The sequence below is a fragment of the Eublepharis macularius genome, chromosome 16 (genome assembly GCF_028583425.1).
Source record: "Eublepharis macularius isolate TG4126 chromosome 16, MPM_Emac_v1.0, whole genome shotgun sequence".
NCBI lineage: Eukaryota > Metazoa > Chordata > Lepidosauria > Squamata > Eublepharidae > Eublepharis > Eublepharis macularius.
Window position 1 is genome coordinate 19,024,348 of NC_072805.1, and position 24,718 is coordinate 19,049,065.

Genomic DNA, 24,718 nt, shown 5'->3' on the forward strand with positions numbered 1-24,718 from the left:
TTCTGGGTTTACCTGCAGCAGCCTTCTCCTCAGAGAAAGCCAGACAGGTGTGTGCAGGTATGTTGATACACATCCATAGCTCAGGAGTGGCTCAGATGGTCTGCCTGGCATAGAGAAAGTCCCCGGTCCAATCCCTGGCATGTCCAGTTAAAAGGATCAGGGAGTAGGTGATGTGAAAGACCTCGAACTCAGACCCTGGACGGCCGCTACCCGTCTGAATAGACAAGGCTGACCTTGATATGTGATAATTTCATATATTTACATATCTGGAGCTTTCTGATCTCCTTTGGCCTCCACAAGCACAATTCATGTGGCTTGCTCAATGGCACCGTGCCGGGATTTGAACTCCAAGACTCAGATGTATCCACTGGACTTCACCTCTTGCACACATGAAGCATAAACTCAGTTTATTAAGTTGATAAACTGCCAAGCTCAGGTTGTACATAAATACCCACAGAAGGCACGTCTGGCTGCCTGAGCCTTGCCTAATTTCCTTCCACAGCAGCCGCACCAGGCCAGGAACATGTATAGCTGCACGCATTCCGCCTCCAATCCCACCCACATTTCACACCAGGGAAGCCCAGAAGGTCTGCCCAAGGACCCCCCCCCCCCCTCTCATCTGAATGCAGAAAGCAAGATGTTTTCACAGGTTTGCTGATTTGGTAGAACTCCTTTGGATCCCTTGAGTCAGGGTTGTAATTGCAAAGTATTTAGAAGGCTTTCGTGAATGGAAGGAAGGAAGGGTGTGAAGGCTGGTGAGACAGAGAGGAAGCAGCCAGCCAGGGACACCCAAGGAAGGAAGGGTGCCAAAGGTACGCCTCTAGCAGAAATCTCTCAGCCCTATTCTGTGTCCTTCGAGTCAGTCACATACTGCCTATGTGTTTCAATTCTTTGCAGATATAAGCACTGGCTTAAGACATAATAATAACAACATAATAATAATATTTGATTTATATACCACCCTTCAGGGCAACTTAACACCCACTCAAAGTATGTTTTTATTATCCCCACAACAATCACCCTGTGAGGTGGGTGAGGCTGAGAGAGCTGTGACTGAGCCAAGGTCACCCAGCTGGCTTCAAGCGAAGGTTCTCAGGGCAGATACCAAATTCAATTATCAGAAGGCTGTTCTGCAAAAAACCACAGGGTTACCCTTTTCAGCCAGAGATTACAGTTGTATCGTAACATCTGTGCCTTCTAGGAGCCCTCCTAGAAGCTGGACATGAGTCACCCACCTCCCACGCAGAATGTAAGTAGATAGGCCCCAGGTGTAAATGGGGTGCCTGTATGGGGTAGTGAGTATAACCCTATTTAGCTTTTACATTGCACTTGTACGGTAGACCAGTGTGTGCTTTTCCATTTTGCAAATGGGGATTGAAACTGAGGTCGAGAGAAAGTGGCTTGCCTTAGACCCCCGAGGGAGGTTCACGACTGAGGGCCAAGCTACAAACGACAAATGACACAGGTTGGACACTTGTCAGCTTCCCTCAAGTTTTGATGGGGAATGTAGGCGTCCTGGTCTTGCAGCTTGGCTCTCCAACTGCTGTCCAATGGACTTTTCAACTGCCACTTGTCTAACATTCCGCCAAGCTGCCTACATTTCCCATCAAAACTTGAGGGAAGCTGACAAGTGTCCAACCTGTGTCAGGCGTCACTTGTGGTCTGGCCCTGAGCGTCTCTACACGAGACCTCTTACATGAGGACGCTCAAGTGTAGGGAGATGCAATGTTAGCTGGGAGGCGTATTTCAAAAAGACAGAGCCACAGGCTCGATTTCAGCTCTCTACACAGAGCCGGCAGAGATTGCTCCTGAGAGGGTTTGTTAATTTGACAGAGCCTTGACAGAGCCTCCTAGAGGCGAAGATGACATTAACAAACCCTCTCAGGAGCCATCTCTGTGGCTCCCTGTAGAAAGGTGAAACTGACACACTTCAGGACCCTTGTGTAAGATGTCTCCATAGAGACTCTGAGGCAAGACAGGAACCAGGGGACTTTGGAGTTGTAGTGCTGTAGCCCTCAGGACAGAGTGGGGAAACGGCTGCAGCCTACATAGTGCCAACGGCGTTAGCTGAACATTTATAATACAAAATCATATACAAATATATTTATACACACAAACAAACAAATACATATAGTAAGTGACCCCTGAGGGGATGGGCTGTCTTCTCAGAGCTCTTTTCTCTGGGATTTGATCTGCCCGATCTAGGAAGGCAGTTTCATTTGAGCACTGATCCTATGCACGAGGCAAAGATGAGTTGATTGAACAGATTTGTTCAAGGTTGGGGGACTCATTTGTCCTCATTTCCCAGCCCCCTCCATCTTAAAACAGGACCCAATTTCCCTCTCCCTGTCTTTCTATGGACTAAGTTTTGGCTCAGTACCACAAAACAGCCAGGAAAGCCAGCACTTTGGAAAGAGCCATTCCAGAAAGAATCCAAGCTTCGCTCCCTATCAGGCCATCAAATCGATCATCAGGGCCTTTCAATGATTAATCCGTGTGCCTTTTGCCACAGAATAGAGCCAGTTGGGTTAGCTCCTCACCAAAGAGAGAGCGAGAGCTGCACATTATCTGTATTCTCCACACATAGGTCTGACTGTCCCAATCATGTCATGGTATATAAGCAGCCAAAACCACGCGTCACCAGTTAGATTAAGAGGGCCCCCAAACCCAACATCTCTGCTCTGTTTCCTTACTTGGAAATATTCCTGGCGCCCTGAACCTCTCATCTCTCCCCTTGCTCCTGTCAAAGGACATACCTGGCTAAGTCCTTTAACTCCTTCCTTTATTTTAAGGCTGGAGGAAAAAAAAAAGCATTCTTGTTTCATTTAAGCTTCTTGCCCTGTGATTAATGCCAGAATATGTTCCAAAAACACACTGACTCTAAACTAGGGAGCGGGGCTGTGCCTCAGTGACAGAGCATGTAGCATGTAGAAGGTCCTTGGTTCAATACTGGTGCCTCCAGTTTAAAAAGACCGGAGAGTAGCTCATGTGAAAGACCTCGACCAGAGACCCTGGCGAGCTGTTGCCAGTCAAAATAGACAAGACTAACCTTGATAGATTAACCATCTCAGTGAGAAGGCACTTTCATGTATATCCACCCGTGTTTGTATAGCAGCTTAAGTTCTCAGCTGCTCTGAAGTCCTGTGGATCTCACCCTTTGCTTTCTGACTACTTTAGGATTATTTGGAGACCCTGCCTTGAGAACTGGACTTTTGTCTGGCCCTGCCTCTTGCCTCCCCTCTTGAGTGGAACTCTTGCACAATGTGTGGGTACTTGGAATGCAGGACTCCTCTGAGTGGGCTTTCTAGCCTTGGGTGTTACCACCAAACGCTCATGTTATTTTGTCGCCTTGAAATTGGCTAATTCTCCAGCCCAGATCATTACATTATTCCCCACAACAAACCCTGCTTTCTGTTTTCACTCTGTTGGATTCTCCGTACTCTTTCCAATCTTGTAACGGTGTTTTGCCACTTTGTCAAAGTTTACTGCTTATGAGGGTCACTGCCGCACAGGGGTGCTCTTGAAGCCAAATGTAGAACCTAAACCAACAATTCCTTGTTTAGAGTGAATTTGGTTTCAGACTGGAAAGCTGGTCACTTTCATGCTGTCACGTGTTGAGGACACACACAACACAACTTCTGGCCCTAAACAATAACAGAGGTGCCCACAGCTTTGTGTCCAACGTGCCGACTTCAGAAGCTTTTATGACACCAGAGTTTCATCCCTGGTAAACTTTGGTTTTGCTCATCAAATCCTTGTTCCCCTTCCAGAAGTCAGAAGGGGTAGGATTCGGCTTGTTCTGCCTAACATAAACATGAAATAATATGGACTGAGATAAGAGATATTGTGTTTAGATTTCAAGGGAAAGCTACCCTGGGTGATAATAGGAGCCATTCAGCTATGGAGGAGGTATTAACTGGATGGAGAACAAAGGAGAAATGTGGGTGAAGGTGTGGTAACCGCACTAGGTGTCTTGAAGCAAACAGTTCTTATTGCTCTCGAACATGTGAAATTTGCACTTCTGCACCACACATGCTTTACGGGGCTGGTAAGTACGGCGGATCTTTGCCAAGTATTCTTCTTGACGTATTCCATCTTGTCTCAGCCACCAAGCTGTCATGCTGCAGACCGGAATATGGCTGCCTTGATGCCTCTTTTTCAGCCTCCCCTGCAGCTCCAAGGCTGGCAAAAGAAAAATTCTCCTAGCTGAGGTCAAAAGCCGTTGCTGCAATCAAGCAGCTGTCCTGTCCCAGCACCGCAACTGTATTATCTCTCAACCGCAGCCGAAAGGGTCTCTTTGACTGCCAGGTGCTAAGGAACCTGGATCTGCAAATCTTCGTCTTCATCCAAGTCACTGGTGCCTTCGCCGGGGTTGTCGGGGCCAAAACGTGATGCGCGGATCTTCCCAAAGAGGGGGATGTTCTGCTGTCGGCGAAGCCTGTTTGGGAGAGACAAAAGGGACCAGGGCACATAAGCAGGAGGCCAAAGTGGCACACAGTTCCTAGCACTGTTTTTACTGGTTTTGTTGCTCAACCAGCCCCCTGTCCAGAGGTGTCAAACACAGGATCTAGGGAATCTCATCAGGTCCTTTAGGAAACCCTTTCCACGCTCCTCACAAATCAATGAACGGTCTTCAGGGCTTCAGGGGGTTGGGGTGGCTGTTCACTAGGGCATGCCACCCCAACCCCCTTTTATTACTGGTAGAAATTTGTGTGTATCTACACCCCAGTTTTGTAGCTTCTGGGGTCCTCAAGATACTACAAGGGAAATGATGGTACACAGACCTAGGGGTGCGCACTGAGAAAATAAATCAGTATTATTCTGATTTGGGTATCTGGAATACTATATATATATTCAGTGTTCCCAATATTAGGATTCAAAAATACTGGTATAGTATTCAGATTTAAATTTCATTTGGAATTCTGAATATATTTAGCTCCATTATTCCCTATGGAGAAATCTTTCAGGGAGCTGGAGGGACCATTTTTTTCACCATAATTGCAGGGGGCTTAGTCCATCCTGCGCACTAAAGACTCTCCATTGTTTCCTTTGGGGGGGGGGGACCCAAGACTTTCTCCAGGACACAGGAAGCCTTAGCCAAGCACACAACAGCAACCAATGACCAAAAGCCTCCCAATACAAACAGAACCAACAAAGTCCAACAGAACCAGCATCAAACCAGAGAATCCCATCAGAGCCAATGTCAAACCAGAGAGTCGCCACAAAACCAAACTGAAGCAAGGGGCACTCTTACAAGCCCAAAAGAACTAGTGTCACTCAAAGATGCCAAGCAGAACCCAGAGGCAATGCGAGCCCAACAAAACCAATATCGAATCAGAGCATCCCAGCATCTAACATAGCAAGCCAGTAATAGCAAGGTATCAGCTATACCTAGCAATGGCCTATCGCAAACAAGGAACACAGACACAGACGCAGTACTGCTGCCTCCCCCCCCCTCCTGTTGCCTGGGAAGCCTGCAAAGGGGAAGGGGGGGGGAACAAGATGCTGCAACCTTTAAAATGAGATTCCCAGATATCCCCAAATATATATATAGATTATTTGGGAATGTAAATACCAGTTGATCCAAATACACCCGAATAAGCCAGATATGACTGAATAATACCAAATAGGTATTATTCAGCTATATATTCTGCTCAGGAATACCAGATCACATACCCCTACAGAGAACATGTTTTAGCAGTCATATATCATCTATACCAGATAGGTCACCAGAGTGAAAGAACAGTTTCTAATGTCCCCCAATTTTAGTAGCCAGTTGCAGTGAAAGGTGAGTCAAATTCTTCTTCTTCTTCTTCATTTGGCAAATTATTATGGGTGCAGCATCTGCTGGATGGCAAATTTGGCCTTTGAGCCTATCAAATTTTATTCTAACACTTCTGGAGTCTGTTCAGAGGATCAGATTATACCATCTATTAGAAGAGGCTTTCTAAATGTCTGTCTTTGTTGCTTCAGTAATGTGACTAGCTTGCATTTCATTTCTCTGTCTCTCAAAATCCTTGTGTGTCCCTGAGGTGGGATTGATTTCCATTGCACTCTTTCAACCCACGAAACCCCTCTAAGAAAGCAAGACCAGAGAAGGGGCAGGGTTTTGTTGGGCTACCCCTAGCTACTGTAAATGCAAAATTATACCCCTATCTTGTGGGGCAAGAACTTAAAGAGACTGAAGCATTTCCTTCCTACCCTAACCCAGGGCCATAGACATCATTTTTGCTTTGAACATTCATTCCTAAAGAGTCATCCTGTGTAACTTGAAGGCTTGCTTCAAGTTTGTTTGTATAATCACAGGTCCCCTGAGGAACCAGCATGATCGCTACAGAGGTTAACTAAACATCATGCAGAAACTCATAGTATCACCCCAAAATAGAAAAGAGTCCAGTAGCACCTTTAAGACTAACCAACTTTACTGTAGCATAAGCTTTGGAGAGTCACAGCTCTCTTCGTCAGATGCTTTCCATGGTCATATAGATCCAGAGGAGTTAGCCATGTTAGTCTGTAGTAGCAAAAATAGAAAAGAGTCCAGTAGCACCTTTAAGACTAACCAGCTTTACTGTAGCATAAGCTTTTGAGAATCAGTTCTCTTCTTCAGATGCATCTTCTCTTCTTCCGATGAAGAAGAGAACTGTGATTCTTGAAAGCTTATGCTACAGTAAAGTTGGTTAGTCTTAAAGGTGCTACTGGACTCTTTTCTATTTTTGCTACTACAGACTAACACGGCTAACTCCTCTGGATCTATAGTATCACCCAGTGGTCCATTTGGGGGGTGCGCTATTTAGAACGTACAAGTTGATGCGTGTGTTTAACCGTTCCCCTGCACTTCAATACTCAAATCCAAACTGTTCCTGTCTTCTCATCTGCTCTCCTTCATGTCATCAAGCTGCAAACGACTTCCGGTGACCCCGGCAAGGGGCTTTCAAAGCAAGTGAGAAGCAGAGGTGGTTGGCCAGTGCCTTCCTCTGTGGAGCTTTCCTTGGTGGTCCCTCCCTGACCTTGCTTAGTTCAAGACAGCTGACGAGATAAGGCTATACCATGCCGCCTTCCCTCCCACTCTCTTTCATGCTTTACTCTCTCCAAACTCACACTTGGAACCCTACGGACAGGGCTTTTTTTTTAGTGGGAACGCAGTGGAACGGTGTTCCAGCACCTCTTAAAAATGGTCACATGGCTGGTGGCCCCGCCCCCTGATCTCCAGACAGCGGGGAGTTTAGATTGCCCTCCACGCTGCTGAGCGGCATGGAGGGCAATCTAAACTCCCCTCTGTCTGGAGATCAGGGGGCGGGGCCACCAGCCATGTGACCATTTTCAACAAGGGCAATTTAAACTTTTAAAAACTCCCCCCTTGTTCCAGCTGACCCAAAGTGACGTCATTGTGCGGTCCTGAGTTCCACCACTGAGTTCTCTCTACGGAGAGAAAACAGGCAGAGGAAGGTAGATTTGGGGAGGAGAAATTACAGGGGTGGGGGGGGTGAAGCACACACGTCTACCTCGCTACTTCATACCGGCTCCACCTGAAGCATATTTTCTGTAACAACAAACGCAATTGTGTTCTACTACACTCCTGCGTGGGTAACATTACTTTATCTCCCACCCCAATCCATTTTTTACCAGTTTACTGCTGACAGCAAGCTTGCATGAAGTTATTATAACAGAATGTCCTTTCTCCTACCGGCTAATCACGTCAGAGTTTCTCCCTCGGTATGAGACCCCCCCCAGAAGAGTTGAGAGAATATCGGCAGATGCTATGTACATTCTCCACTCTCGCCTCCGCATTGTGTAGAAAACTGTTCTCAGAGATAACCCCCCCTTTGGATTAGAGGTCCCAGCTGGAGTTATTCTGGGAGTGGCAATTTTGCTGATAATCGATATTTCATAGATTTCCCTCTGCCTTTGTTTCACTCGAGACTCTCAGCAAACTAACTTTTCCCCATTAGCGCCCAGCAGATATAAATAAATCTGTTCCCTCCACTTCATGATAGTCGTCTTCCTTGCTTAAACTTCATCCGACTAAGTGGGTTTTCCATGCTGATAAAGGCAAAATTTGACAGACAGTCCCCCGGCGACTGCAAGCAGCACTTAGTAGACTTTTTGATTCAAGCAAGCAAAGTTCGCTTAAAACCTTTTTTCAGATCCAGAGTATTTAATGACAGGACATTAGTATGTGGAATCTTTTATCAAGGACAGGGCAGGCTGCGGGTCGAGGGGCTGAGCTGATGGAATTGTCAGTACCAAAGGCTGCTTCCACACGGAGAATGTTGTCCAGTTTTGTGACCGAATCAGAGCTGGTTTTTTGCAAATCTCCATCTACTGTCATTCCCCCATAGCTCTCCGATCATCTTTTGCCCAGTTTCAGTACAATTTGTCCCAAACCTGCTTTGCTGTGAGCTTCCCAGGTAAATCAGTCAAAATGGATTTTGCCCATCGTGTGGATAGGAAGGTGTGGATTTCTGAAGCACCCTGTTCACAGAGGCACAATTTTCCCTCCCTATCCCTTCACGCCCACTATTTCTGTCCATGCCACCAATGGACTACTTCAAAGTTGTTAACACTATAACAACGTGGCCAGACAGGGCCTCTTCAGTGGTGTGGTATGGGGGAGACAACAATGAAAACATGGAGCACCCCGTGTGGGTGCTCTGTTGCCACTGCAAATGCAGAAGCAATGAGTGCACGACAGGGAATTGTCCCCATATGGAAGCAATGCAGCAGTCTCATTCATTCATTCATTCATTCATTCATTCATTCATTCATTCATTCATTCATTCATTCATTCATTCATTCATTCATTCATTCATTCATTTTCATTCGACGTATACCCTGCCCTTCCCGCGAGTGGGCTCAGGGCAGCTTCCAACAAAACATATTGTTAAAATACAATAAAACATTATCGCAGATAGCATAAAGTCCAATATTAATACACAGTAATACAAACAGCATAAAAATCCAGGTGCCACCAAACAAATCAGGTCACCATCATGAGGTAACTCCAGGGTGACTGCTACAGGAGGGTATGGCGGTCAGAAGAGGAGACAAAATGCTGACCCCTAGTCAAATGCCCGGCAGAACAGCTCTGTCTTGCAGGCCCTACGGAACTGTAAAAGGTCCCGCAGGGCCCGGATCTCTATTGGGAGAGCATTCGACCAGGCCGGGGCCTGGGCAGAAAAGGCCTTGGCCCTAGCTGAAGCCAGCCGAACGTCCCTCAGGCCGGGGACCACCAGAAGCTGTTTATCCGCAGAGTGCAAGGCCCCGCGGGAGGCATAATGGGAGAGGTGGTCCCGTAGTTATGCAGGTATACTAGCTCTCCTCTTCCTCGTTAATAACATAAATGCCATTAATCGTTATTTGAATACTAGCAACTGCATCTGTGGATTATCTGTATGGCTTTTCAGTGATGCTGTGCACAGGTATTCATAACCAAAAGAGGCTTGCAACATTCTCCTCTCCCCCATTTTCCCCCCTCACAACAATCCTGTGAGGTAGGTTAGGTTGAGAGCATATGACTGACTCAAGGTCACCCAGCGAGCTTCCATGGCGAGCTAGGAATCAAATCTGGGTTTCCAAGATCCTAGTCCGAGACTCCAGCCGCTTGTACATACATACATATAAGATGTACTTATTAGAACAGCTACTAAGCTTACCGTTAAAAAAAATACTTCTGAAGCAACTTTTTGGCATTTAGAGCCAACTGTGTAGTAAGTAGTAAATAGAAGATGGTTTCGATCTTATTAGGTAGGCAAAACAGTGTGTGTGTGTGGGGGGGAATGGCAAGCATTAACCAATGGCTATTGAATAAAGAAGAAACAGGTGATGGTACAAGCAAAGGTGAAGGCTAGGAAGGTTCTTTGTTGAAGAGTTGAGTCTTGAAGGGGGGCTTGCAAAGGGGAAATGGGTATGATTTGAGTAGCAGAGTGGGAAAGACTTTCCCAGAGGTAATAGCAGGCACAGAGATGGGGACACGAGGTGGTGATCTCGGGCAATGAAGAGAAAGCAAATAGACATGATGAGAAATGATAAAGAGATGATATTGCCAGAGACCGAGCAGTACTAGAAACATGTATTAAAAAATTGGGAGGTTTCGCACCAGCAGCAGGCAGAGCAGTTCTCAAATCAGGTGTACTTTTTTTTAGGTCTGCCAAAGAGGCAGGGGTACACAATCTCTCCATGCTTTCAAAACAAGCATAAATGTAGTCAGGGCTCATTTTGAGGGGGAACGCACAGGAACGCAGTTCTGGCAGTTCCCCAAAGAGGTCACGTGTCAGGTAGCCCCGCCCACCTGACTCTCGGCCATTTTAGGCCCGTTTTGGCCTGGATTGGGGCCGAAATGGCCCGGATCGGGTGGTGATGGGTGGTGGCGCACTCTCTCTCTCAGCAGCGGCCCGATCCTGACCATTTTGGGCCCCTTTTCGGCCATTTTCATCCCCTTTTCCCATTTTGGGCCACATTTCAACCCTGACTGGCCAGGATTGGGTCCAAAACAGCCAGGATAGGTGATGTCAGGGGGTGTGGCATATGCAAATCAGCTATGCTAATGACACTCCCAGTGATGTCAAGGGGCATGGCATAGTTATGCTAATGAGTTACACTAATGAGTTCCCCCAGCTCTTTTTCTATGAAATGACGCCTGATTGTAGTGCTGATGATCAGTTGGGGTGAAGTCTCTGCACTCCTGCTGTTCCCATCTCTCAGAACTGGAGAGGGCTGACTCTACAGAATCGGGAGCCCAGGTGTTTGCCAGCATCCCCAAGACCGTGAAAGGGTCACACTGACTCTGCATAGGGCACTCAAGAAGGTCAGAGGCAGCCGGAGAGTCCTTGGCTTGGCGACTCTCTCAGCTTCAAAGGCTCTACGGAATGCATCTGGTGCAAACGTCCCCCCAGGTTTAGGAGCTGACACTGAAACAGGTATTCAGCGCTGCCTGCTCAGCACCATTCTGCAAGGCAGGGTCAGGGTTGCAACTAGACTGACTGAGCAGTAGGGATGTTTTCCTTCCCTGGACCAGAAACCAGCTCAGGCACTGAAGAAGTGGGAAGCAAAATAAAATACCGGTCATCAGGGCTTTTTTTCAGCAGGAACGCAGTGGAACGGAGTTCCGGAACCTCTTGAAAATGGTCACATGGCCGGTGGCCCTGCCCCCTGATCTCCAGACAGAGGGGAGTTTAGGTTGCCCTCCGTGCCGCTGGAACTGTGTGGAGGGCAATCTCAACTCCCCTCTGTCTGGAGATCAGGGGGCGGGGCCACCAGCCATGTGACCATTTTCTCCGAGGGCAACCCGCTGAGTTCCACCACCTCTTTTCCCAGAAAAAAAAGCCCTGCCGGTCATGATACCAGCCTGCCCAGCAGATAGAACTGCACCGGACCTCTAGTCTTAGTGGATCCTTCAAAGACTGATGGGCCTTGGGCAACTGCCCATTCTTACCAGGTGTTGGTTCGAGTAAGGCCACTCCCTGGCCAATGGGCATCCTGGATGGCAAGCTTCCTAGATCAGTCACATCCAACTCCTACCAAGTCTTGCTTTTCCTTTGGAGACTCTGAACCTGGGAGGAGCCTGCCCCCCCCCCCAAAGCCTCCCAAATAACCCCACTTCCATTACCCACCCCCCAAACCCTCCAGCCCTTAATGCGGGATAAATTATGCAAGATACATAAAAATATTATAAATAAATAAAAAAGGAAACACACCCATAAAAGATTTAACTTTTTTTTGGCCCAAGAACTATTTCACAGTTTAAAAACTCCCCTTTCTTACAGGAGCACATAAACTGCTTGTGCGTCGAAATCGCAGGTCATAGCCCCTCTCTATACTGCCTTGGTCAGGCCGCACTTGGAGTATTGCGTGCAGTTCTGGAGGCCTCATTTCAAAAAGGATGTTGGCAAAATCGAGAGGGTGCAGAGGAGAGCGACGAGGATGATCAGGGGTCTGGAGACTGAGCCCTACGAGGAAAGGCTGAGGGCCTTGGGAATGTTTGGTTTGGAGAAGAGGAGGTTGAGGGGGGACATGATTGCTCTCTTTAAATATTTGAAAGGCTGTCATTTGGAGGAGGGCAAAGAGCTGTTCCAGTTGGCAGCAGCGGGTAGGACCCAAAACAATGGGCTTAAATTACATGCACAAAGGTACCGGCTGGATATTAGGAAGAACTTCTTCATAGTCAGAGTAGTTCAAAAGTGGAACCAGCTGCCTAGGGAGGTGGTGAGCTCCCTTTCACTGGCAGTTTTCAAGAAGAGGCTGGATGAATATTTGTCAGGGATGCTTTAGGCTGATCCTGCACTGGGCAGGGGGTTGGGCTAGATGGTCTGTATGGCCCCTTCCAACTCTATGATTCTATGAATTAATTCCTTCCAAAATAAATGACTTTAGTACTTTTTAAAAACAAAATACTTTTATTTTCTGTCTCTGCATTCCAGAAGTCCAGCTCTAGAAAACACCCCAACTTCTACCTTACGTGTTCTGCACCAGTACGTTTTCCCGATAATATGGAACTCTAAAATCCAGAGAAAATTAGCAGAGGAGGATTTATTTATTTACTTCATTTATACCCTACCTGTCTCACCAATGAGGACCTCAAGCAGCTTACATCATTCTCCTTCATTTTATCCTCACGACAACCACCCTGAGAAGTAGGTTAGGCTGAGAATATTTGATTGGCTCAATGTCACCCAGCAACCTTCCATGACAGAATGGGGGTTCACACCTGAGTCTCCCCGATTCTGATCCAACACTCTAGCTTCTACACCACACTGGATTTAATTAAGCTTCTTTTGGTATCTGATCATGGAATACCCTGTTGGTGGAGGCATAAGGTGTTGGTTTTTAAATGTCTTCTTATATCCGTTTTTTAAAATCCATTTGTTTTTTTATACTGTTACCTTCCCTGAGTCCTAAGATGCGTTGGAGAAGGCAAGATATTGAAATATTTAAAATAAATATATAAATATCTGTTGACCTATCTGCTACCTCATTTATACCCTGCTGAATAAATCATTTATAGCACAGAGAATGTGGAAAAAAAGTAGAACACATTTTTGTGTCTTATTTTGGGGATCACTTGATACAATGTTAACAAGTGAAGCGGCATAAAATTCAATCAGGTACAAACTGGTTTTTGGTATCAAAGGAAAAAGAAAAACAAAAGCCGCTTGTACTGTAACTGCAGCTTAGCAAGCTTCTGTGTAGTCAGAACTATAAGCTGTCCCTTTAACAATTGGTACTCATGGGAATTGTAGTCCCCCCTCCAATATAGAAGTTTATTGTAGGTCTTCTTGTTAGAGTGTTAAAAGTTGATGGTCCTCTTCCTCCTTTTGTTCGGCTACTTACCCTCGCAAGTAAGGATGCAAAAGCCATCATGAATTTACCGCTAGTCCACGAATAAATTTGGACCAATAAAGATGTACTTTGCTTCTGATTGAACCATGTCTTGTTTACTGGCTCCAACTGTAAGTAAGGATTCCTTTAAAATCTGGGTTGAAAGAGGCAGCGCATTAAAACTACCTGGAAGTCAGCCCCTCCTTTCAGCTGCTTCCAGAATACCGCTTCTGTTTTTCAACACCTGCCATGCAGACAAGGTGGCCTGGTCTGGTCTTGCAGATACTGCTACTCAAGCAGTTAACCCTTGTGGTTGGCTCAAGACAATTTAGTGCTCAAGCAGAATCGGCAAAGGTGCTCCAAGAGGTGCATGTTGAGATCCTTTGCTGAGTCCCAGAGGTTTCCGTGAGGCTTTGCTACATTGCAAGGGACCGTGAGGTGCTGCTTCATTGTTGCCTTGGAAAATACCACGTTTCCTTGGTTGCTTATGAATTTGGACCTGTCCTGGTCAAGTTTCACAGCTCCTGGATTCGACACCAGGTTATGAGTAACAGGGTAGGCAGCAAGACCCTTAGCTCCCTTCATTGGGAGGGGAGGGCTCATTTGTATCATCAATGGAACATTCTCAGCATAATTAACCCCGATCTTCCCAGCATTCCGGTGAAAAAAATTATGCGCCAGTTTTCCAGTACAAAGCCATGAAACCTGAATGGAGCGTATAATGATTTCTGCTACTTTTTACAGGAAAAAGCATGAATTATTTAAAGAAAGAGGGTGGTGGGATTTGCTAGGGAGGGAGGAGGAAGAGGCTCCATTATTCTCATATGATTTAATGGCAACATCACCAATAAAATAAGAAGATAAAAATAATTTTTTTAAAAAATAAAAAAGCTGCCTCCTCTTCAAAGGCTCTTTGGACGGCGCTGGATCGATTTGTCTGGCATGCATCTCAGCATTTTATTGCTAGAGAAGCACACATGCAAATTAAAAAAAAACTTTTAAAAGGCAATAAAATGAAAGTCTCTCTTAAAGGCACTTTGCTGGGCATGTCACTCTAACCCCATCCCAACCCTTCATTTCTCCTGGAAAGAGATATTGCTCTCTAGGCAGTTTTTTTGGCGTGGGAAATTGGAGGCGTCCTTCTTCGAGAGAACTTCATCGCCCCCCAGTGGCAAAGATGAATGTGTGCAAGGAACAGCCCCCACGGACTGTCCACTACACAGCCTCCCAGTGCCATTTTCAGTCTCTCTAGACCTCAATGTGTGTGTTTGTGTGTGTGTGTGTGTGTGTGAGAGAGAGAGAGAGAGAGAGAGAGGTATTCCAGTCCCTTAAATCACTTTGCCTGCAGATGAGAATTTCAACTGCAGTATTCCAAGTCTATTTGTCATTGAAAATAAATAAATCTAGCCCTTCCTCCAAGAAGTTCAGTGCGGTGTATATGGGTCTCCCCTTCCGCCATCTTATCCTCACAACCACCGCCTTGTGAGGTAGGCAAGGTTGAGAGACCAAAGCAGTAAACAGCTGTACTTAACTCATGGTGGTGGATGAGAATACCCTCAAGTTATAGCTGATTTATGGTGACCCCGGTGGGGTTTTCAAGGCAACAGACTAACAGAGGTGGTTTGCCATTGCCTGCCTGTGCAATCCTAGTCTTCATTGGAGGTCTCCCATCCAATTACTAACCAAGACCAACCCTGCTTAGCTTTTGAGATCTGACGAGATCAGGCTCACCTGGGCTATGCAGGCCAAGGCATACTGACCCATGCAAAATCCAAAACAAAAACCAAAATATGGTCCCTTTCATTAGGGCAGACAAAAATGATACAAAACATTGCACAAGCTTTTGAAGTTACCAGGCCAAACATTACAAAAGAAAAGGGACTTTTTTTTAAAGGAGAGGGGAAAGCATATTTTTTCCGGTCATGAACTTAAGCCTCAGTCTTGTCAGCATTTGCTGTTCGATGCCGACAGGCTGGAGATTTTATAGCCACTGGTGCATTTTGGGAAGAAAGAGCAAAGAATAGAGAGCCACCTCATTTGAAAAAATAAAAGTCCAGCAAAGACCAAATACCACACTCAAAACCCCTTGTGAGAAGCACAGTTCTCTTTGCAGCTGGACAGAGGCAGACTGGTTGACGCCCACCCAGTGAACTTTATGACAGAGTGGGGATTTGAACTCGGGGGGTCTATCTGGCCATAGTCCAACATTCTAGCTGCTATATCACACCAGTTCTCCATTTCAGCCTCCAAAAAGACAGCTACAATAGCTTCGAAAGATCGGCTGCCTTGTTTTCAGTCCCCTTTCTCATATTCAAACTGCATGCTGGCTTGGTTGTTGTGGGTTTTCCGGGCTGTATTGCCGTGGTCTTGGCATTGTAGTTCCTGACGTTTCGCCAGCAGCTGTGGCTGGCATCTTCAGAGGTGTAGCACCAAAAGACAGAGATCTCTCAGTGTCACAGTGACACTGTGCCAAGACCACGGCAATACAGCCCGGAAAACCCACAACAACCATCGTTCTCCGGCCGTGAAAGCCTTCGACAATACATTGCATGCTGGCTTGTTTTCATAGAATAGTCTTTGTCATGTTCCGACCTGTCGGTGTCTTTCACATACAGAGCAACAAGTCACCTTAAGTCCAGCCTATAGATGTTTTCTTTAGATCTTAAAAGCCAAATTAGACCCATTAGAATCGTAACTGTTCATGTGCAACAGTGAGTGTGTGTGAGAGTGTGTGTGTGTGTGTGAATGGAGGTGAATGGCTTTTACATCCAAAGAGCAACACAGAGGAAGAGAGATGATCAATGGCTTCTCCGTTCCAGCTGAAATACTGGAAGTTAAGTTTGAGCTGTAACTTACAGCTTTGATCAGAGATAAATCATTGCCTACTTTTTTGGCTAACTGGAAACCCCTTATTGACTTTCTGCGTGAAACGAGGAAAAATGATTTGATGGTTTGTGAGTTTGATTTTTAAGAAGATAAATCTGGGGAAAAAATAAATAGAAGGGAGGCAGTAGCGGAAAAGGGAATTTTGGAGAGATTAAAATTTAAAGTATGATGTTTGCTAAAATTAGGTAAGTGTTGTAGAGAAAAATGGAAAATGAAATATGTATTATTGTTTTCTTTTATTTCTAATTTCTGTTTTTTCCCCTTTTCTGTATGCTTCTTTCACTATTTCTTTCTTTTATTTCTTTGCCCTTTCTATTGGGCTTTTAATTCTATTAATAAAATACAAAAAATTGGAAAAAAATATTGGAAGTTAACTGGGATGGGGTGAAATGCCCAGAGAGATGGAGGTGGGAAGGCACAGCGGAGGAAGTCTATTTACACCCTTCTAAGTTCACTAAAGTCAAATGGGCCAGACTCTGCTTAGGATTTTATTTATTTATTTCATTTACGCCCCTTCTTTCTCACCAATGGTGACCCAAAGTGGCTCCTCTCTCCCATTTCATCCTCACAACAATCCTGAAGGGTAGGTTAGGCTGAGAGTGTGTGGCTGGCCCAAGGACACTCAGTGAGCTTCCACAGGAGAGTGGGGATTCGAACCTGGGACTCCCAGACCTTAGTCCAACACCCTAACCACTACACTACACTGGCTTTTAGGATGGCATTTCGATTCTACCGGTTTGCACGTTTACGCGTTTTGTTTGTTGGATGTCACTTTGCAGATCAACTCTACAATCAACCCATCTGGTTGTTGGGTGTGCCTCTACAACGCACAGTCAGAAAGATGCTCCTTGTTCCAGCTATCCCCTGTGCTCTTGCAAAGGGTCCCAGATCACGGTGCTTGGGATCCTGTACACTTGCTTCAAGGCAGCAAGTTGCTTCTAGGCAGCAAGACACAACATCCCACTTTAGACCATTCATAGAATGATAGAATCATAGGGCTGGAAGGGACCTCCAAGGTCATCTAGTCCAACCCCCTGCACCGTGCAAGAAATTCACAACTGCCTTTTCCTCACCCCCACCCCCAGTGAGCCCTGCTCCATGCCCAGAAGATGGCAAAACACCATCAGGATCCCTAGCCAAACTGGCCTGCGAGAAATTGCTTTCTGACCCCAAAGTGGCAATCGGCATTACCCTGGGTGTGTAAGAAGGAGCCATGAGAACTAAGCACTGATGTAACCTTATGATCTGCCTAAGTTCACAGAATCAGCATTACATTCCGCAGAGGAAGCCATGTTCGACTACTGCAGCAAAATAAAATGGGAGTCCAGTGGCACCTTACGGACTAACCACATTTATCCCAACATCTTCTTTTATGAATTGGACCTTGGTAATCTCTAAACTGTATTGGTTGGGGGAGGTGGAGCCCCCCTATTTAACCTCCCAACCTGCCTCAGGTGAAAGCGACAGAGAGAGATGGTGGGAGGGTGACCGACAACTCCCCTTCACCTGCCTCCCATTCATCACCGTGCTTCTCCGATAAGGCAAGATGTTCCCTCCTGCTCAGATTTCTTTTTTTTCCTTCCCCATCAGCAGCCGACCACTGACAGGTGAGCCCCTGGGAGACAGATTGCAGCAATTTGAAGAGTTCCCCTTGATGCTCCCTTGCAATTTATCAGCAAGGAAAACTCACCCACCTGGCTCCCCACCTCATATCCTCTCCATCCCCTTGACACAATCTTCCTTTCCTGGAAAGGGCTCCGCGGAGAGCTTATCTCATCCAGAGAGAGAGGCGCTTTTCCAATTAGCCTCCTTGTAACAGCACTCGGAGCTAAAACCCCAGCACTCATCTGCGGATCTGAAATTTACACACAACTGATTTGCATGTTGTGCTATGCTGGCAAACGAATACAGAAGAATCACCTCTTCTTTTTTTTGCCTTTGAGTTTGGGATGGGGTTTGCAGAAGGGGCAACAGCAAAATGTAAGAGCTTGGAAGGCAGAAAATTGAGCATAAGAGAGAGGGAGGAATGTCAACACTGAACTGAGGAATCCGTTTTAAAATCTGAGATTAGCCAACTGGGTGACTTTCGTCTGGTCGCTGTCTTCATTAAGAGTTCACATGAAGCTGCCGAATGACGAATTACGAATTCCTCAAGTTTCCTGAGAGTCCCCGCTGGTCTTGTTGACCAGATGTCCCCTGGGCGGTCCCTAATTTGAGCTGCATTCCCAGGTCTATGCAGGCCTGGTTCGGATCAGGACCACGGCACGCTGGAGGAGAGTGCTTAAGTCTCCCCTTGTCAGTTTTCCTGACTCAGAATGTCCCTGGACAGCTGCTGTTTGGCTTGTAGGGGGAAACTTGCATATGTTTCCCAAACAGGGCAAACAGCAACTCCATTGGGCCCTTCCAGGTCAGGAAAGCAACGATGGGGGGAGGGGGGCCTTAAGCTCTCCTTGTCCCTACAGTCCTGAAACAAATGGGGCCATGTGAACCGAGACATTCTAGCTGGAAACCTGGTAACTATGATTGACAGGACCCGGGTGGATATGCAAGAGACACAAGGACCTTGTAAAGTGTGTGATTTGGCCCTTAGACCAGTGGTCCATCTTACCAACTCTGAACTAGCAGTGCCTCTCCAAAGTCATAAGCACAAGCCCTTCCCGGAATCTGCTACCTAATATCTCGGTGTCTCCGGAGACTGAATTTGGATTCTTCTGCACACAGAGCGTATATCCGACCACGCAGCTACACCCTGCAAGGTAGACCCTGTTGAAGAGTGCTGTCGCCATTTTCTACACTGTTTCACATATCAGGTTTTACTTCATGCTTTGTTTCAGACTCCTGTATTCCTCACCCTGTTACATTGCTTATGAGACGCTGCATTGACTTACACTGTGCAGTCCACCTTGAGTCTCAGTGAGAAAGGAGGACTAAAAATAAAGCAAATCAATAAAACGGAAGGCACGTGTACTCCCCCAAGTTTCTCGGAAGAAGGGTGGAATGGCTACTGTCTGACACATGATGTGCTAAGCCAAACGCAGCCCCCTCCAGGGCTGGAGATGTTGGCGACTGGACTGGAACTCTTCACGCGCCAAGCAGAGGATCTGCTGTTGAGCCATGGTCCCTACCTTGGATGTGTCTTGGCAAGCCAGCCCTCCATCAAATTCAGGGAGGGAGGAGGGCAATGACTTTATGGATCCGGCACAAACACTGTGGCCCTGATTGCAGCATTTTCACCAGTCTTCTCCCCCATTCACTCCAAACCCATCATTCCTCGTACCCACCCCTGGGCAAATTTACCAGCTTCCTCGGCTACTTCTATCCTACCTGGACTGCAGGTGGTCCAGCTGCACTTGGAGATTTTCACCTTGTTCCGTCTGCTCGTCGAGTGACCGCTGCAGCTTCCGCACCTGGTTATGGGCCTCATCAAGCTGCAGAGCGGACAGAAGCAGACGTGTGGTGGAAAAAACAGCCAGGCAGAGCAGAATCCGCACCCACCCCCTGTTCCAAATACTCTCGTGGCACATTCAGATACCAGCAGCCACTTCCCAGTTGAGTGCTGGTGTTCACAATCAGTGCTGTGACCCCAAAGTAGTCACTGGTGCATCGTTAAGGGGAATGAAGCGGCCTTCTGGTGGGGGCCATTTCAGAAAAGGCCCCGTAAAAGGCCCTATGTCAAATGAACTGCCTCAAATAAGGAAAGCTAAGCAAGTCTTGACCCCTAGATCTTCAGGCTAAGGGGAGAAAGGGTATTCCCCCAGGTGTGCCCACTCTAATCCCACTAGAGCTTCCAAAGTTATACCCAGTCTTCTGAATCATATTAGGGAATCAGTCAGGAGCCACTGAAATTGCTTTTATTATTGACATTTGCAGGAGGCCTGAGGGCTAAGACTGAAAGAAATCTGCGGGTCACAAGCACAGTTCCAACCAGGGCTTTTTTTCAGGGGGAACGCGGTGGAACGGAGTTCCGGAACCTCTTGAAAATAGTCACATGGCTGGTGGCCCCGCCCCCTGATTGCCAGACAGAGGGGAGTTGAGATTGCTCTCCGCGCTGCTGGAGCGGCGCGGAGGGCAATCTCAACTCCCCTCTGCCTGGAGATCAGGGGGCGGGGCCACCAGCCATGTGACCATTTTCTCCCCTCTGTCTGGAGATCAGGGGGCGGGGCCACCAGCCATGTGACCATTTTCGCCAAGGGCAACCCACTGAGTTCCGCCACCTCTTTTCCCAGAAAAAAAGCCCTGGTTCCAACAGAATCTTGTACACGTGCTCACAGTGAGATTGCAAGGCTCGGTCTGAGCCACTGATCCCCTAAATAAGAGTTACAGGAAAGGGGCAGACAGAGAAGAGGTGGAAAGTCATGGGTTACCTCATCCTCTGCCTGGGCCAGCTCCTTCTTGAGCTCTTCAACGCGCAGGCGCAACTTCTTCACCTCGCCTTCGTGCTGTTCCACACGCCGGTTGGCGTGGGCCAGCTCAGCCGTCTTTTCCTGGTACTGTTTCTTCAGCTTGGCGTGGACGTGTTTCAAGTCAGCCAGCTCCTGAGAGAAATAAACGCTGTGAGCTTGGCTTTCCCAGATAATCAAAGGCGTGCCTGGAAGCCACACAGGCCCATGTTCCCAGTCCAGAAAGAAGCCATGGTCTCAAAAATATGTGGCATGATTGTGCTTATTCAATGGCAGGGGAAAAGTGTTCTGCACTTGCTCAGAAGCACTCTCCAACACATGTAATTCCCGGGCCCAGCCTCGGTGACAATGAATCCCCGGATTAGGTTCAGTTCTTCGATTGGGTGGGATGTAGGTTAATTCACTGGGCAAGGGAGAAACCTTCCTGGTAGACCAAGTTTGCTTGGGGATTTCTGAATTGGCAGCAGGCTTAAGAGCAGTTCTGACATCAGGCGTTCTTTAGGCCCGCCCCTTAGGCAGAGCACTTCTGTGAGTGTGACTACAAGTGACTTTCTTCACGTGGAGAACACTAGATTTTTCTTGCAAGGTTACCCGGGAAGTGAAGTCCAAGTGGTCCTTCCCCTCTCTGTTAGAATCGCTGCCTGAAGAGTTTTCTCTCTTTTTGCAAGACTTCCCTTGGTGCTGCTCCTACTGACATTGCAAGATTCGAGACCAGTGGCACCCTAAAGACCAGAAAGACTTTCAGGATATAAGCCTTCGAGAATCAAAAGCCCCTTCAACAGATACGAGTAGGAATGAATTCTCTGATGAAGGAAGCTTTGACTCTTGAAAGCTTACACCCTGGAAATCTTCTTAGTCTTTAAGGTGCTACTGGACTTGGATCTTGCAGTTCTGCTGCAGACCAACGTGGCTACCTAAAACTGCTGACCTTGATAGGCCAATAGTCTAACAAGGTTTAAGGCAGCTCAGTACAAGGCAGCTTTACGTGTTCACTTTGCCGCCAGCTCTGCTTCCCAGGCATCTGACAAAAGCATACACAGGAGACCTCCCTGGTGGGCTGCATCCATAATAATCCCTTGCACACTGAGCACGGAGCAAGCACGTTCAATATCCCCCCATGGGAAATATTAGTGGGGAGACAGTCCATCCCAATACACAATCCATCTTCCTTCTTGATTGTATTGACTATTTAAGAACATAAGAAGAGCTGTGCCGGATCAGACCTAAAGCCTACGTGGTCTAGCACTCCGTTCACACAATAGAAAAGAGTCCAGTAGCACCTGTAAGACTAACCAACTTATTTGTAGCATAAGCTTTCGAGAACCACAGGTCTCTTTGTCAGATACATGGAGGGTAAGAAGAAACTGGCCAGAGATATATAGGGAGCTGTGGAAGAGAGCTGTAGTTCTTGAAAGCTTATACTACAAATAAGTTGGTTAGTCTTACAGGTGCTACTGGACTCTTTTCTGTTTTGCAGTTACAGACTAACACGGGTAGCTCCTCTGGGTCTGTTCGCACAGCAGCCAACCAGCTGCCTCTAGGAAGCCCACAAGCAGGACAGCTGCAACAGCGTCCTCCCAAACATGCTCCCCAGCAATGGCTATAAACTGGAGAGGCTAGTAGCCATTGATAGCCCCGTCCCCCATGAATCTGTCCACTCCATCTTTAAAGCCTCCAAGCTGGCAGCCATCACATCATTCTATGGCCATGAGTTGAACAATTTAATTAGTGGGGTTTTTTTGTCCGTCTTGAATCTCCCGCCCTTAAGAACCCGTGGCAGGAAGAGGCCACCTGGTCCTGGAGGCCAAAGGCCAACGAGGTTTATTCAGGGCTTTTTTGCTGGGAAAAGAGGTGGTGGAACTCAGTGGGTTGCCCTTGGAGGAAATGGTCACATGGCCGGTGGCCCCACCCCCTGATCTCCAGACAGAGGGGAGTTTAGATTGCCTGACCCGCCTGTGTCCCGGACATTTCATTTCACTTGAAGGCATTGTACTGCCCAGACAGCATTTATTTGTCCAGCTGGGAGCAGGACATTTGGCTGCAGGGCCTGAGGGATGGCCTTTGGGGCTGGTTGCAGCTGTAGGAGCATTGGCGGGGAGCTGTATTAAGGGGATTCCCATAAGGAATCTTGGGAGGGAGTGATGGAGGTGCATGTCCAGCTTGGGAGCTGCCAGGGCATACTCACTTCCAAGTGGCAGGGGAATCACACAGGGGTGTACACCCAGGTGATCTCCCCCTTAATGTCACTACTTGGTTCCTCCCCTCAGCTGCGGTTGGGGTGTGTGTGTGAGGGGTCATCGGCTGGTAGGCGGGTCAGTTGATCAGGCAATCTAAACTCCCCTCTGGCTGGAGATCAGGGGGCGGGGCCACCAGCCATGTGACCATTTTCAAGAGGTGCCGGAACTCCGTTCCACCGCGTTCCAGCTGAAAAAAAGCCCTGGGTTTATTCAGGATTTCCTACCCCCAAAGGCTCCAGATGTCAGACCAGTTTTATCAGTTAAATCCCTTTCTCCTGGACTTTAAGTAACGTCACCTTATTCTTCTCAAAGAGCTCAGTCTGGATGGTCTTGAGATCGGTATCGAGAGCGCTGGCCGTCTGCCTCCGTTTGCGGGCCAAGACCTCCTCCAGATCCTCAATCTGGGCCCGCAGCTTTTTGTTCTCCCGTTCCAGGTTGAGCTTCTCGGTCTCCAGGCGCTCGCGCTTCCCCCATTCGGCTGCGTTCTCGGCTTGCAGGCGCTCCATCTTTAGGAGGCCAAAAGGAAGAGTTAGGGTTGGCTACTGAGAAGCACCTGCAAGAGGCAGGCATTCACACACTAAAGGCCATAACTGGCACGTTGAAGACACACAGGCTGAGGCCAATGGTTCGACTGCACAGTCAATCCACATGGTCAGGGATCATTTCGAGGGGGAACACGCAGGAATGCAGTTCCAGCAGTTCCCCAAAGAGGAACTGACTCCCCAAAGAGGTCCCATGTCAGGTGGCCCCGCCCAGCTGACTCTCGGCCATTTTGGGCCCATTTCAGCCTGGATTGGGGCTGAAACAGCCCAGATAGGGCCTCTGACAGGTGCTGGATCACTCTCCCGCTCAGCAGCGGCCCGATCCTTACCATTTTGAGCCCCTTTTCGGCCATTTTCAGCCCCTTTTTCGCCCTTTTGGGCCCAATTTCGGCCCTAAATGGCCAGGATTGGGTCCCAAACAGCCAGGATAGGTGATGTCAGGGGGTGTGGCATATGCAAATCAGTTATGCTAATGACACACTTCTGGTGATATCAAGGGGTACGGCATATGCTAATGAGTTGTGCTAATGAATTATGCTAATGAGTTCCTCCAGCTCTTTTTCTACGAAATGACCCCTGCACATGGTATTTACTTACTTTGTTCAGGGAAGGGTGGGCCAGCCCAGAAGGACTCTTTTGCTCCCACTGCATCAACTTACCTAAATGCAAAGCTCCATAATCTCCCCTAGGAGTGGATGATGACTATTCACTTACACAGGAGAAACTAAAGATGCAACCACACAGGACTAAACCTACCCTGTCTCCCTAATAAACCCAGAGTTTGATTGAGAGGCAAATTTCAACCCCTTCAACTCTGTCCAAGATTATGAGCATGCAGAATTAAGTGGGAACCATTGAGAACCGAGCCCTCTCCCAGCGACATAGCTCCACCCTTTTATTTGCATATCCCCACCCTGGATTCTGATTCGTTGCAATATGCTGTGATGTAACAGAATGTTGGACTTCTATGGCCTAGTCTTCTTGTTACAGTTTACTACATTGCTGCTTGGCAATGTGAGTACTTGCCACGAGTTAGTAAACCTCATTGTGTGGTGCAAAGGATTTACTTTTAAAAAAAAATTTCCATGCAATGCGAAATCCGCCCCCCCCCCCAAGTGCTGGAAGTTCCATATTCCATAAATCATTGCTAGCTATCAAAAGGAAGTTGTAGAAGCCATTATTTTGAAGGAGAACCCTAGACACACAGAGAATCTCCAAAATAGAAAAGAGTCGAGTAGCACCTTTAAGACTAACCAACTTTACTGTAGCATAAGCTTTCGAGAATCACAGTTCTCTTCGTCAGGTGCATGGAGGGTAAGAAGAAACTGGTCAGATATAT

The 24,718-nt window shown here is 47.3% G+C and overlaps 1 protein-coding gene across 1 annotated transcript in view; it reads right to left on the reverse strand.

Annotated features, from left to right (window-relative positions):
• Positions 1-255: 255 nt before the first annotated feature.
• The window catches only part of CCDC102A (coiled-coil domain containing 102A), a 57,557-nt gene continuing 33,094 nt past the window's right edge, over positions 256-24,718 (reverse strand). Inside the window, exons 6-9 of the mRNA XM_055000139.1 lie at positions 23,134-23,343; positions 20,565-20,735; positions 19,525-19,628; positions 256-4,438 (exon numbers count right to left, since the gene is read on the reverse strand). Coding sequence (XP_054856114.1) covers positions 4,312-4,438; positions 19,525-19,628; positions 20,565-20,735; positions 23,134-23,343 — 612 coding nt within the window. The 3' untranslated portion in view covers positions 256-4,311. The remainder of the gene's footprint in view (positions 4,439-19,524; positions 19,629-20,564; positions 20,736-23,133; positions 23,344-24,718) is intronic.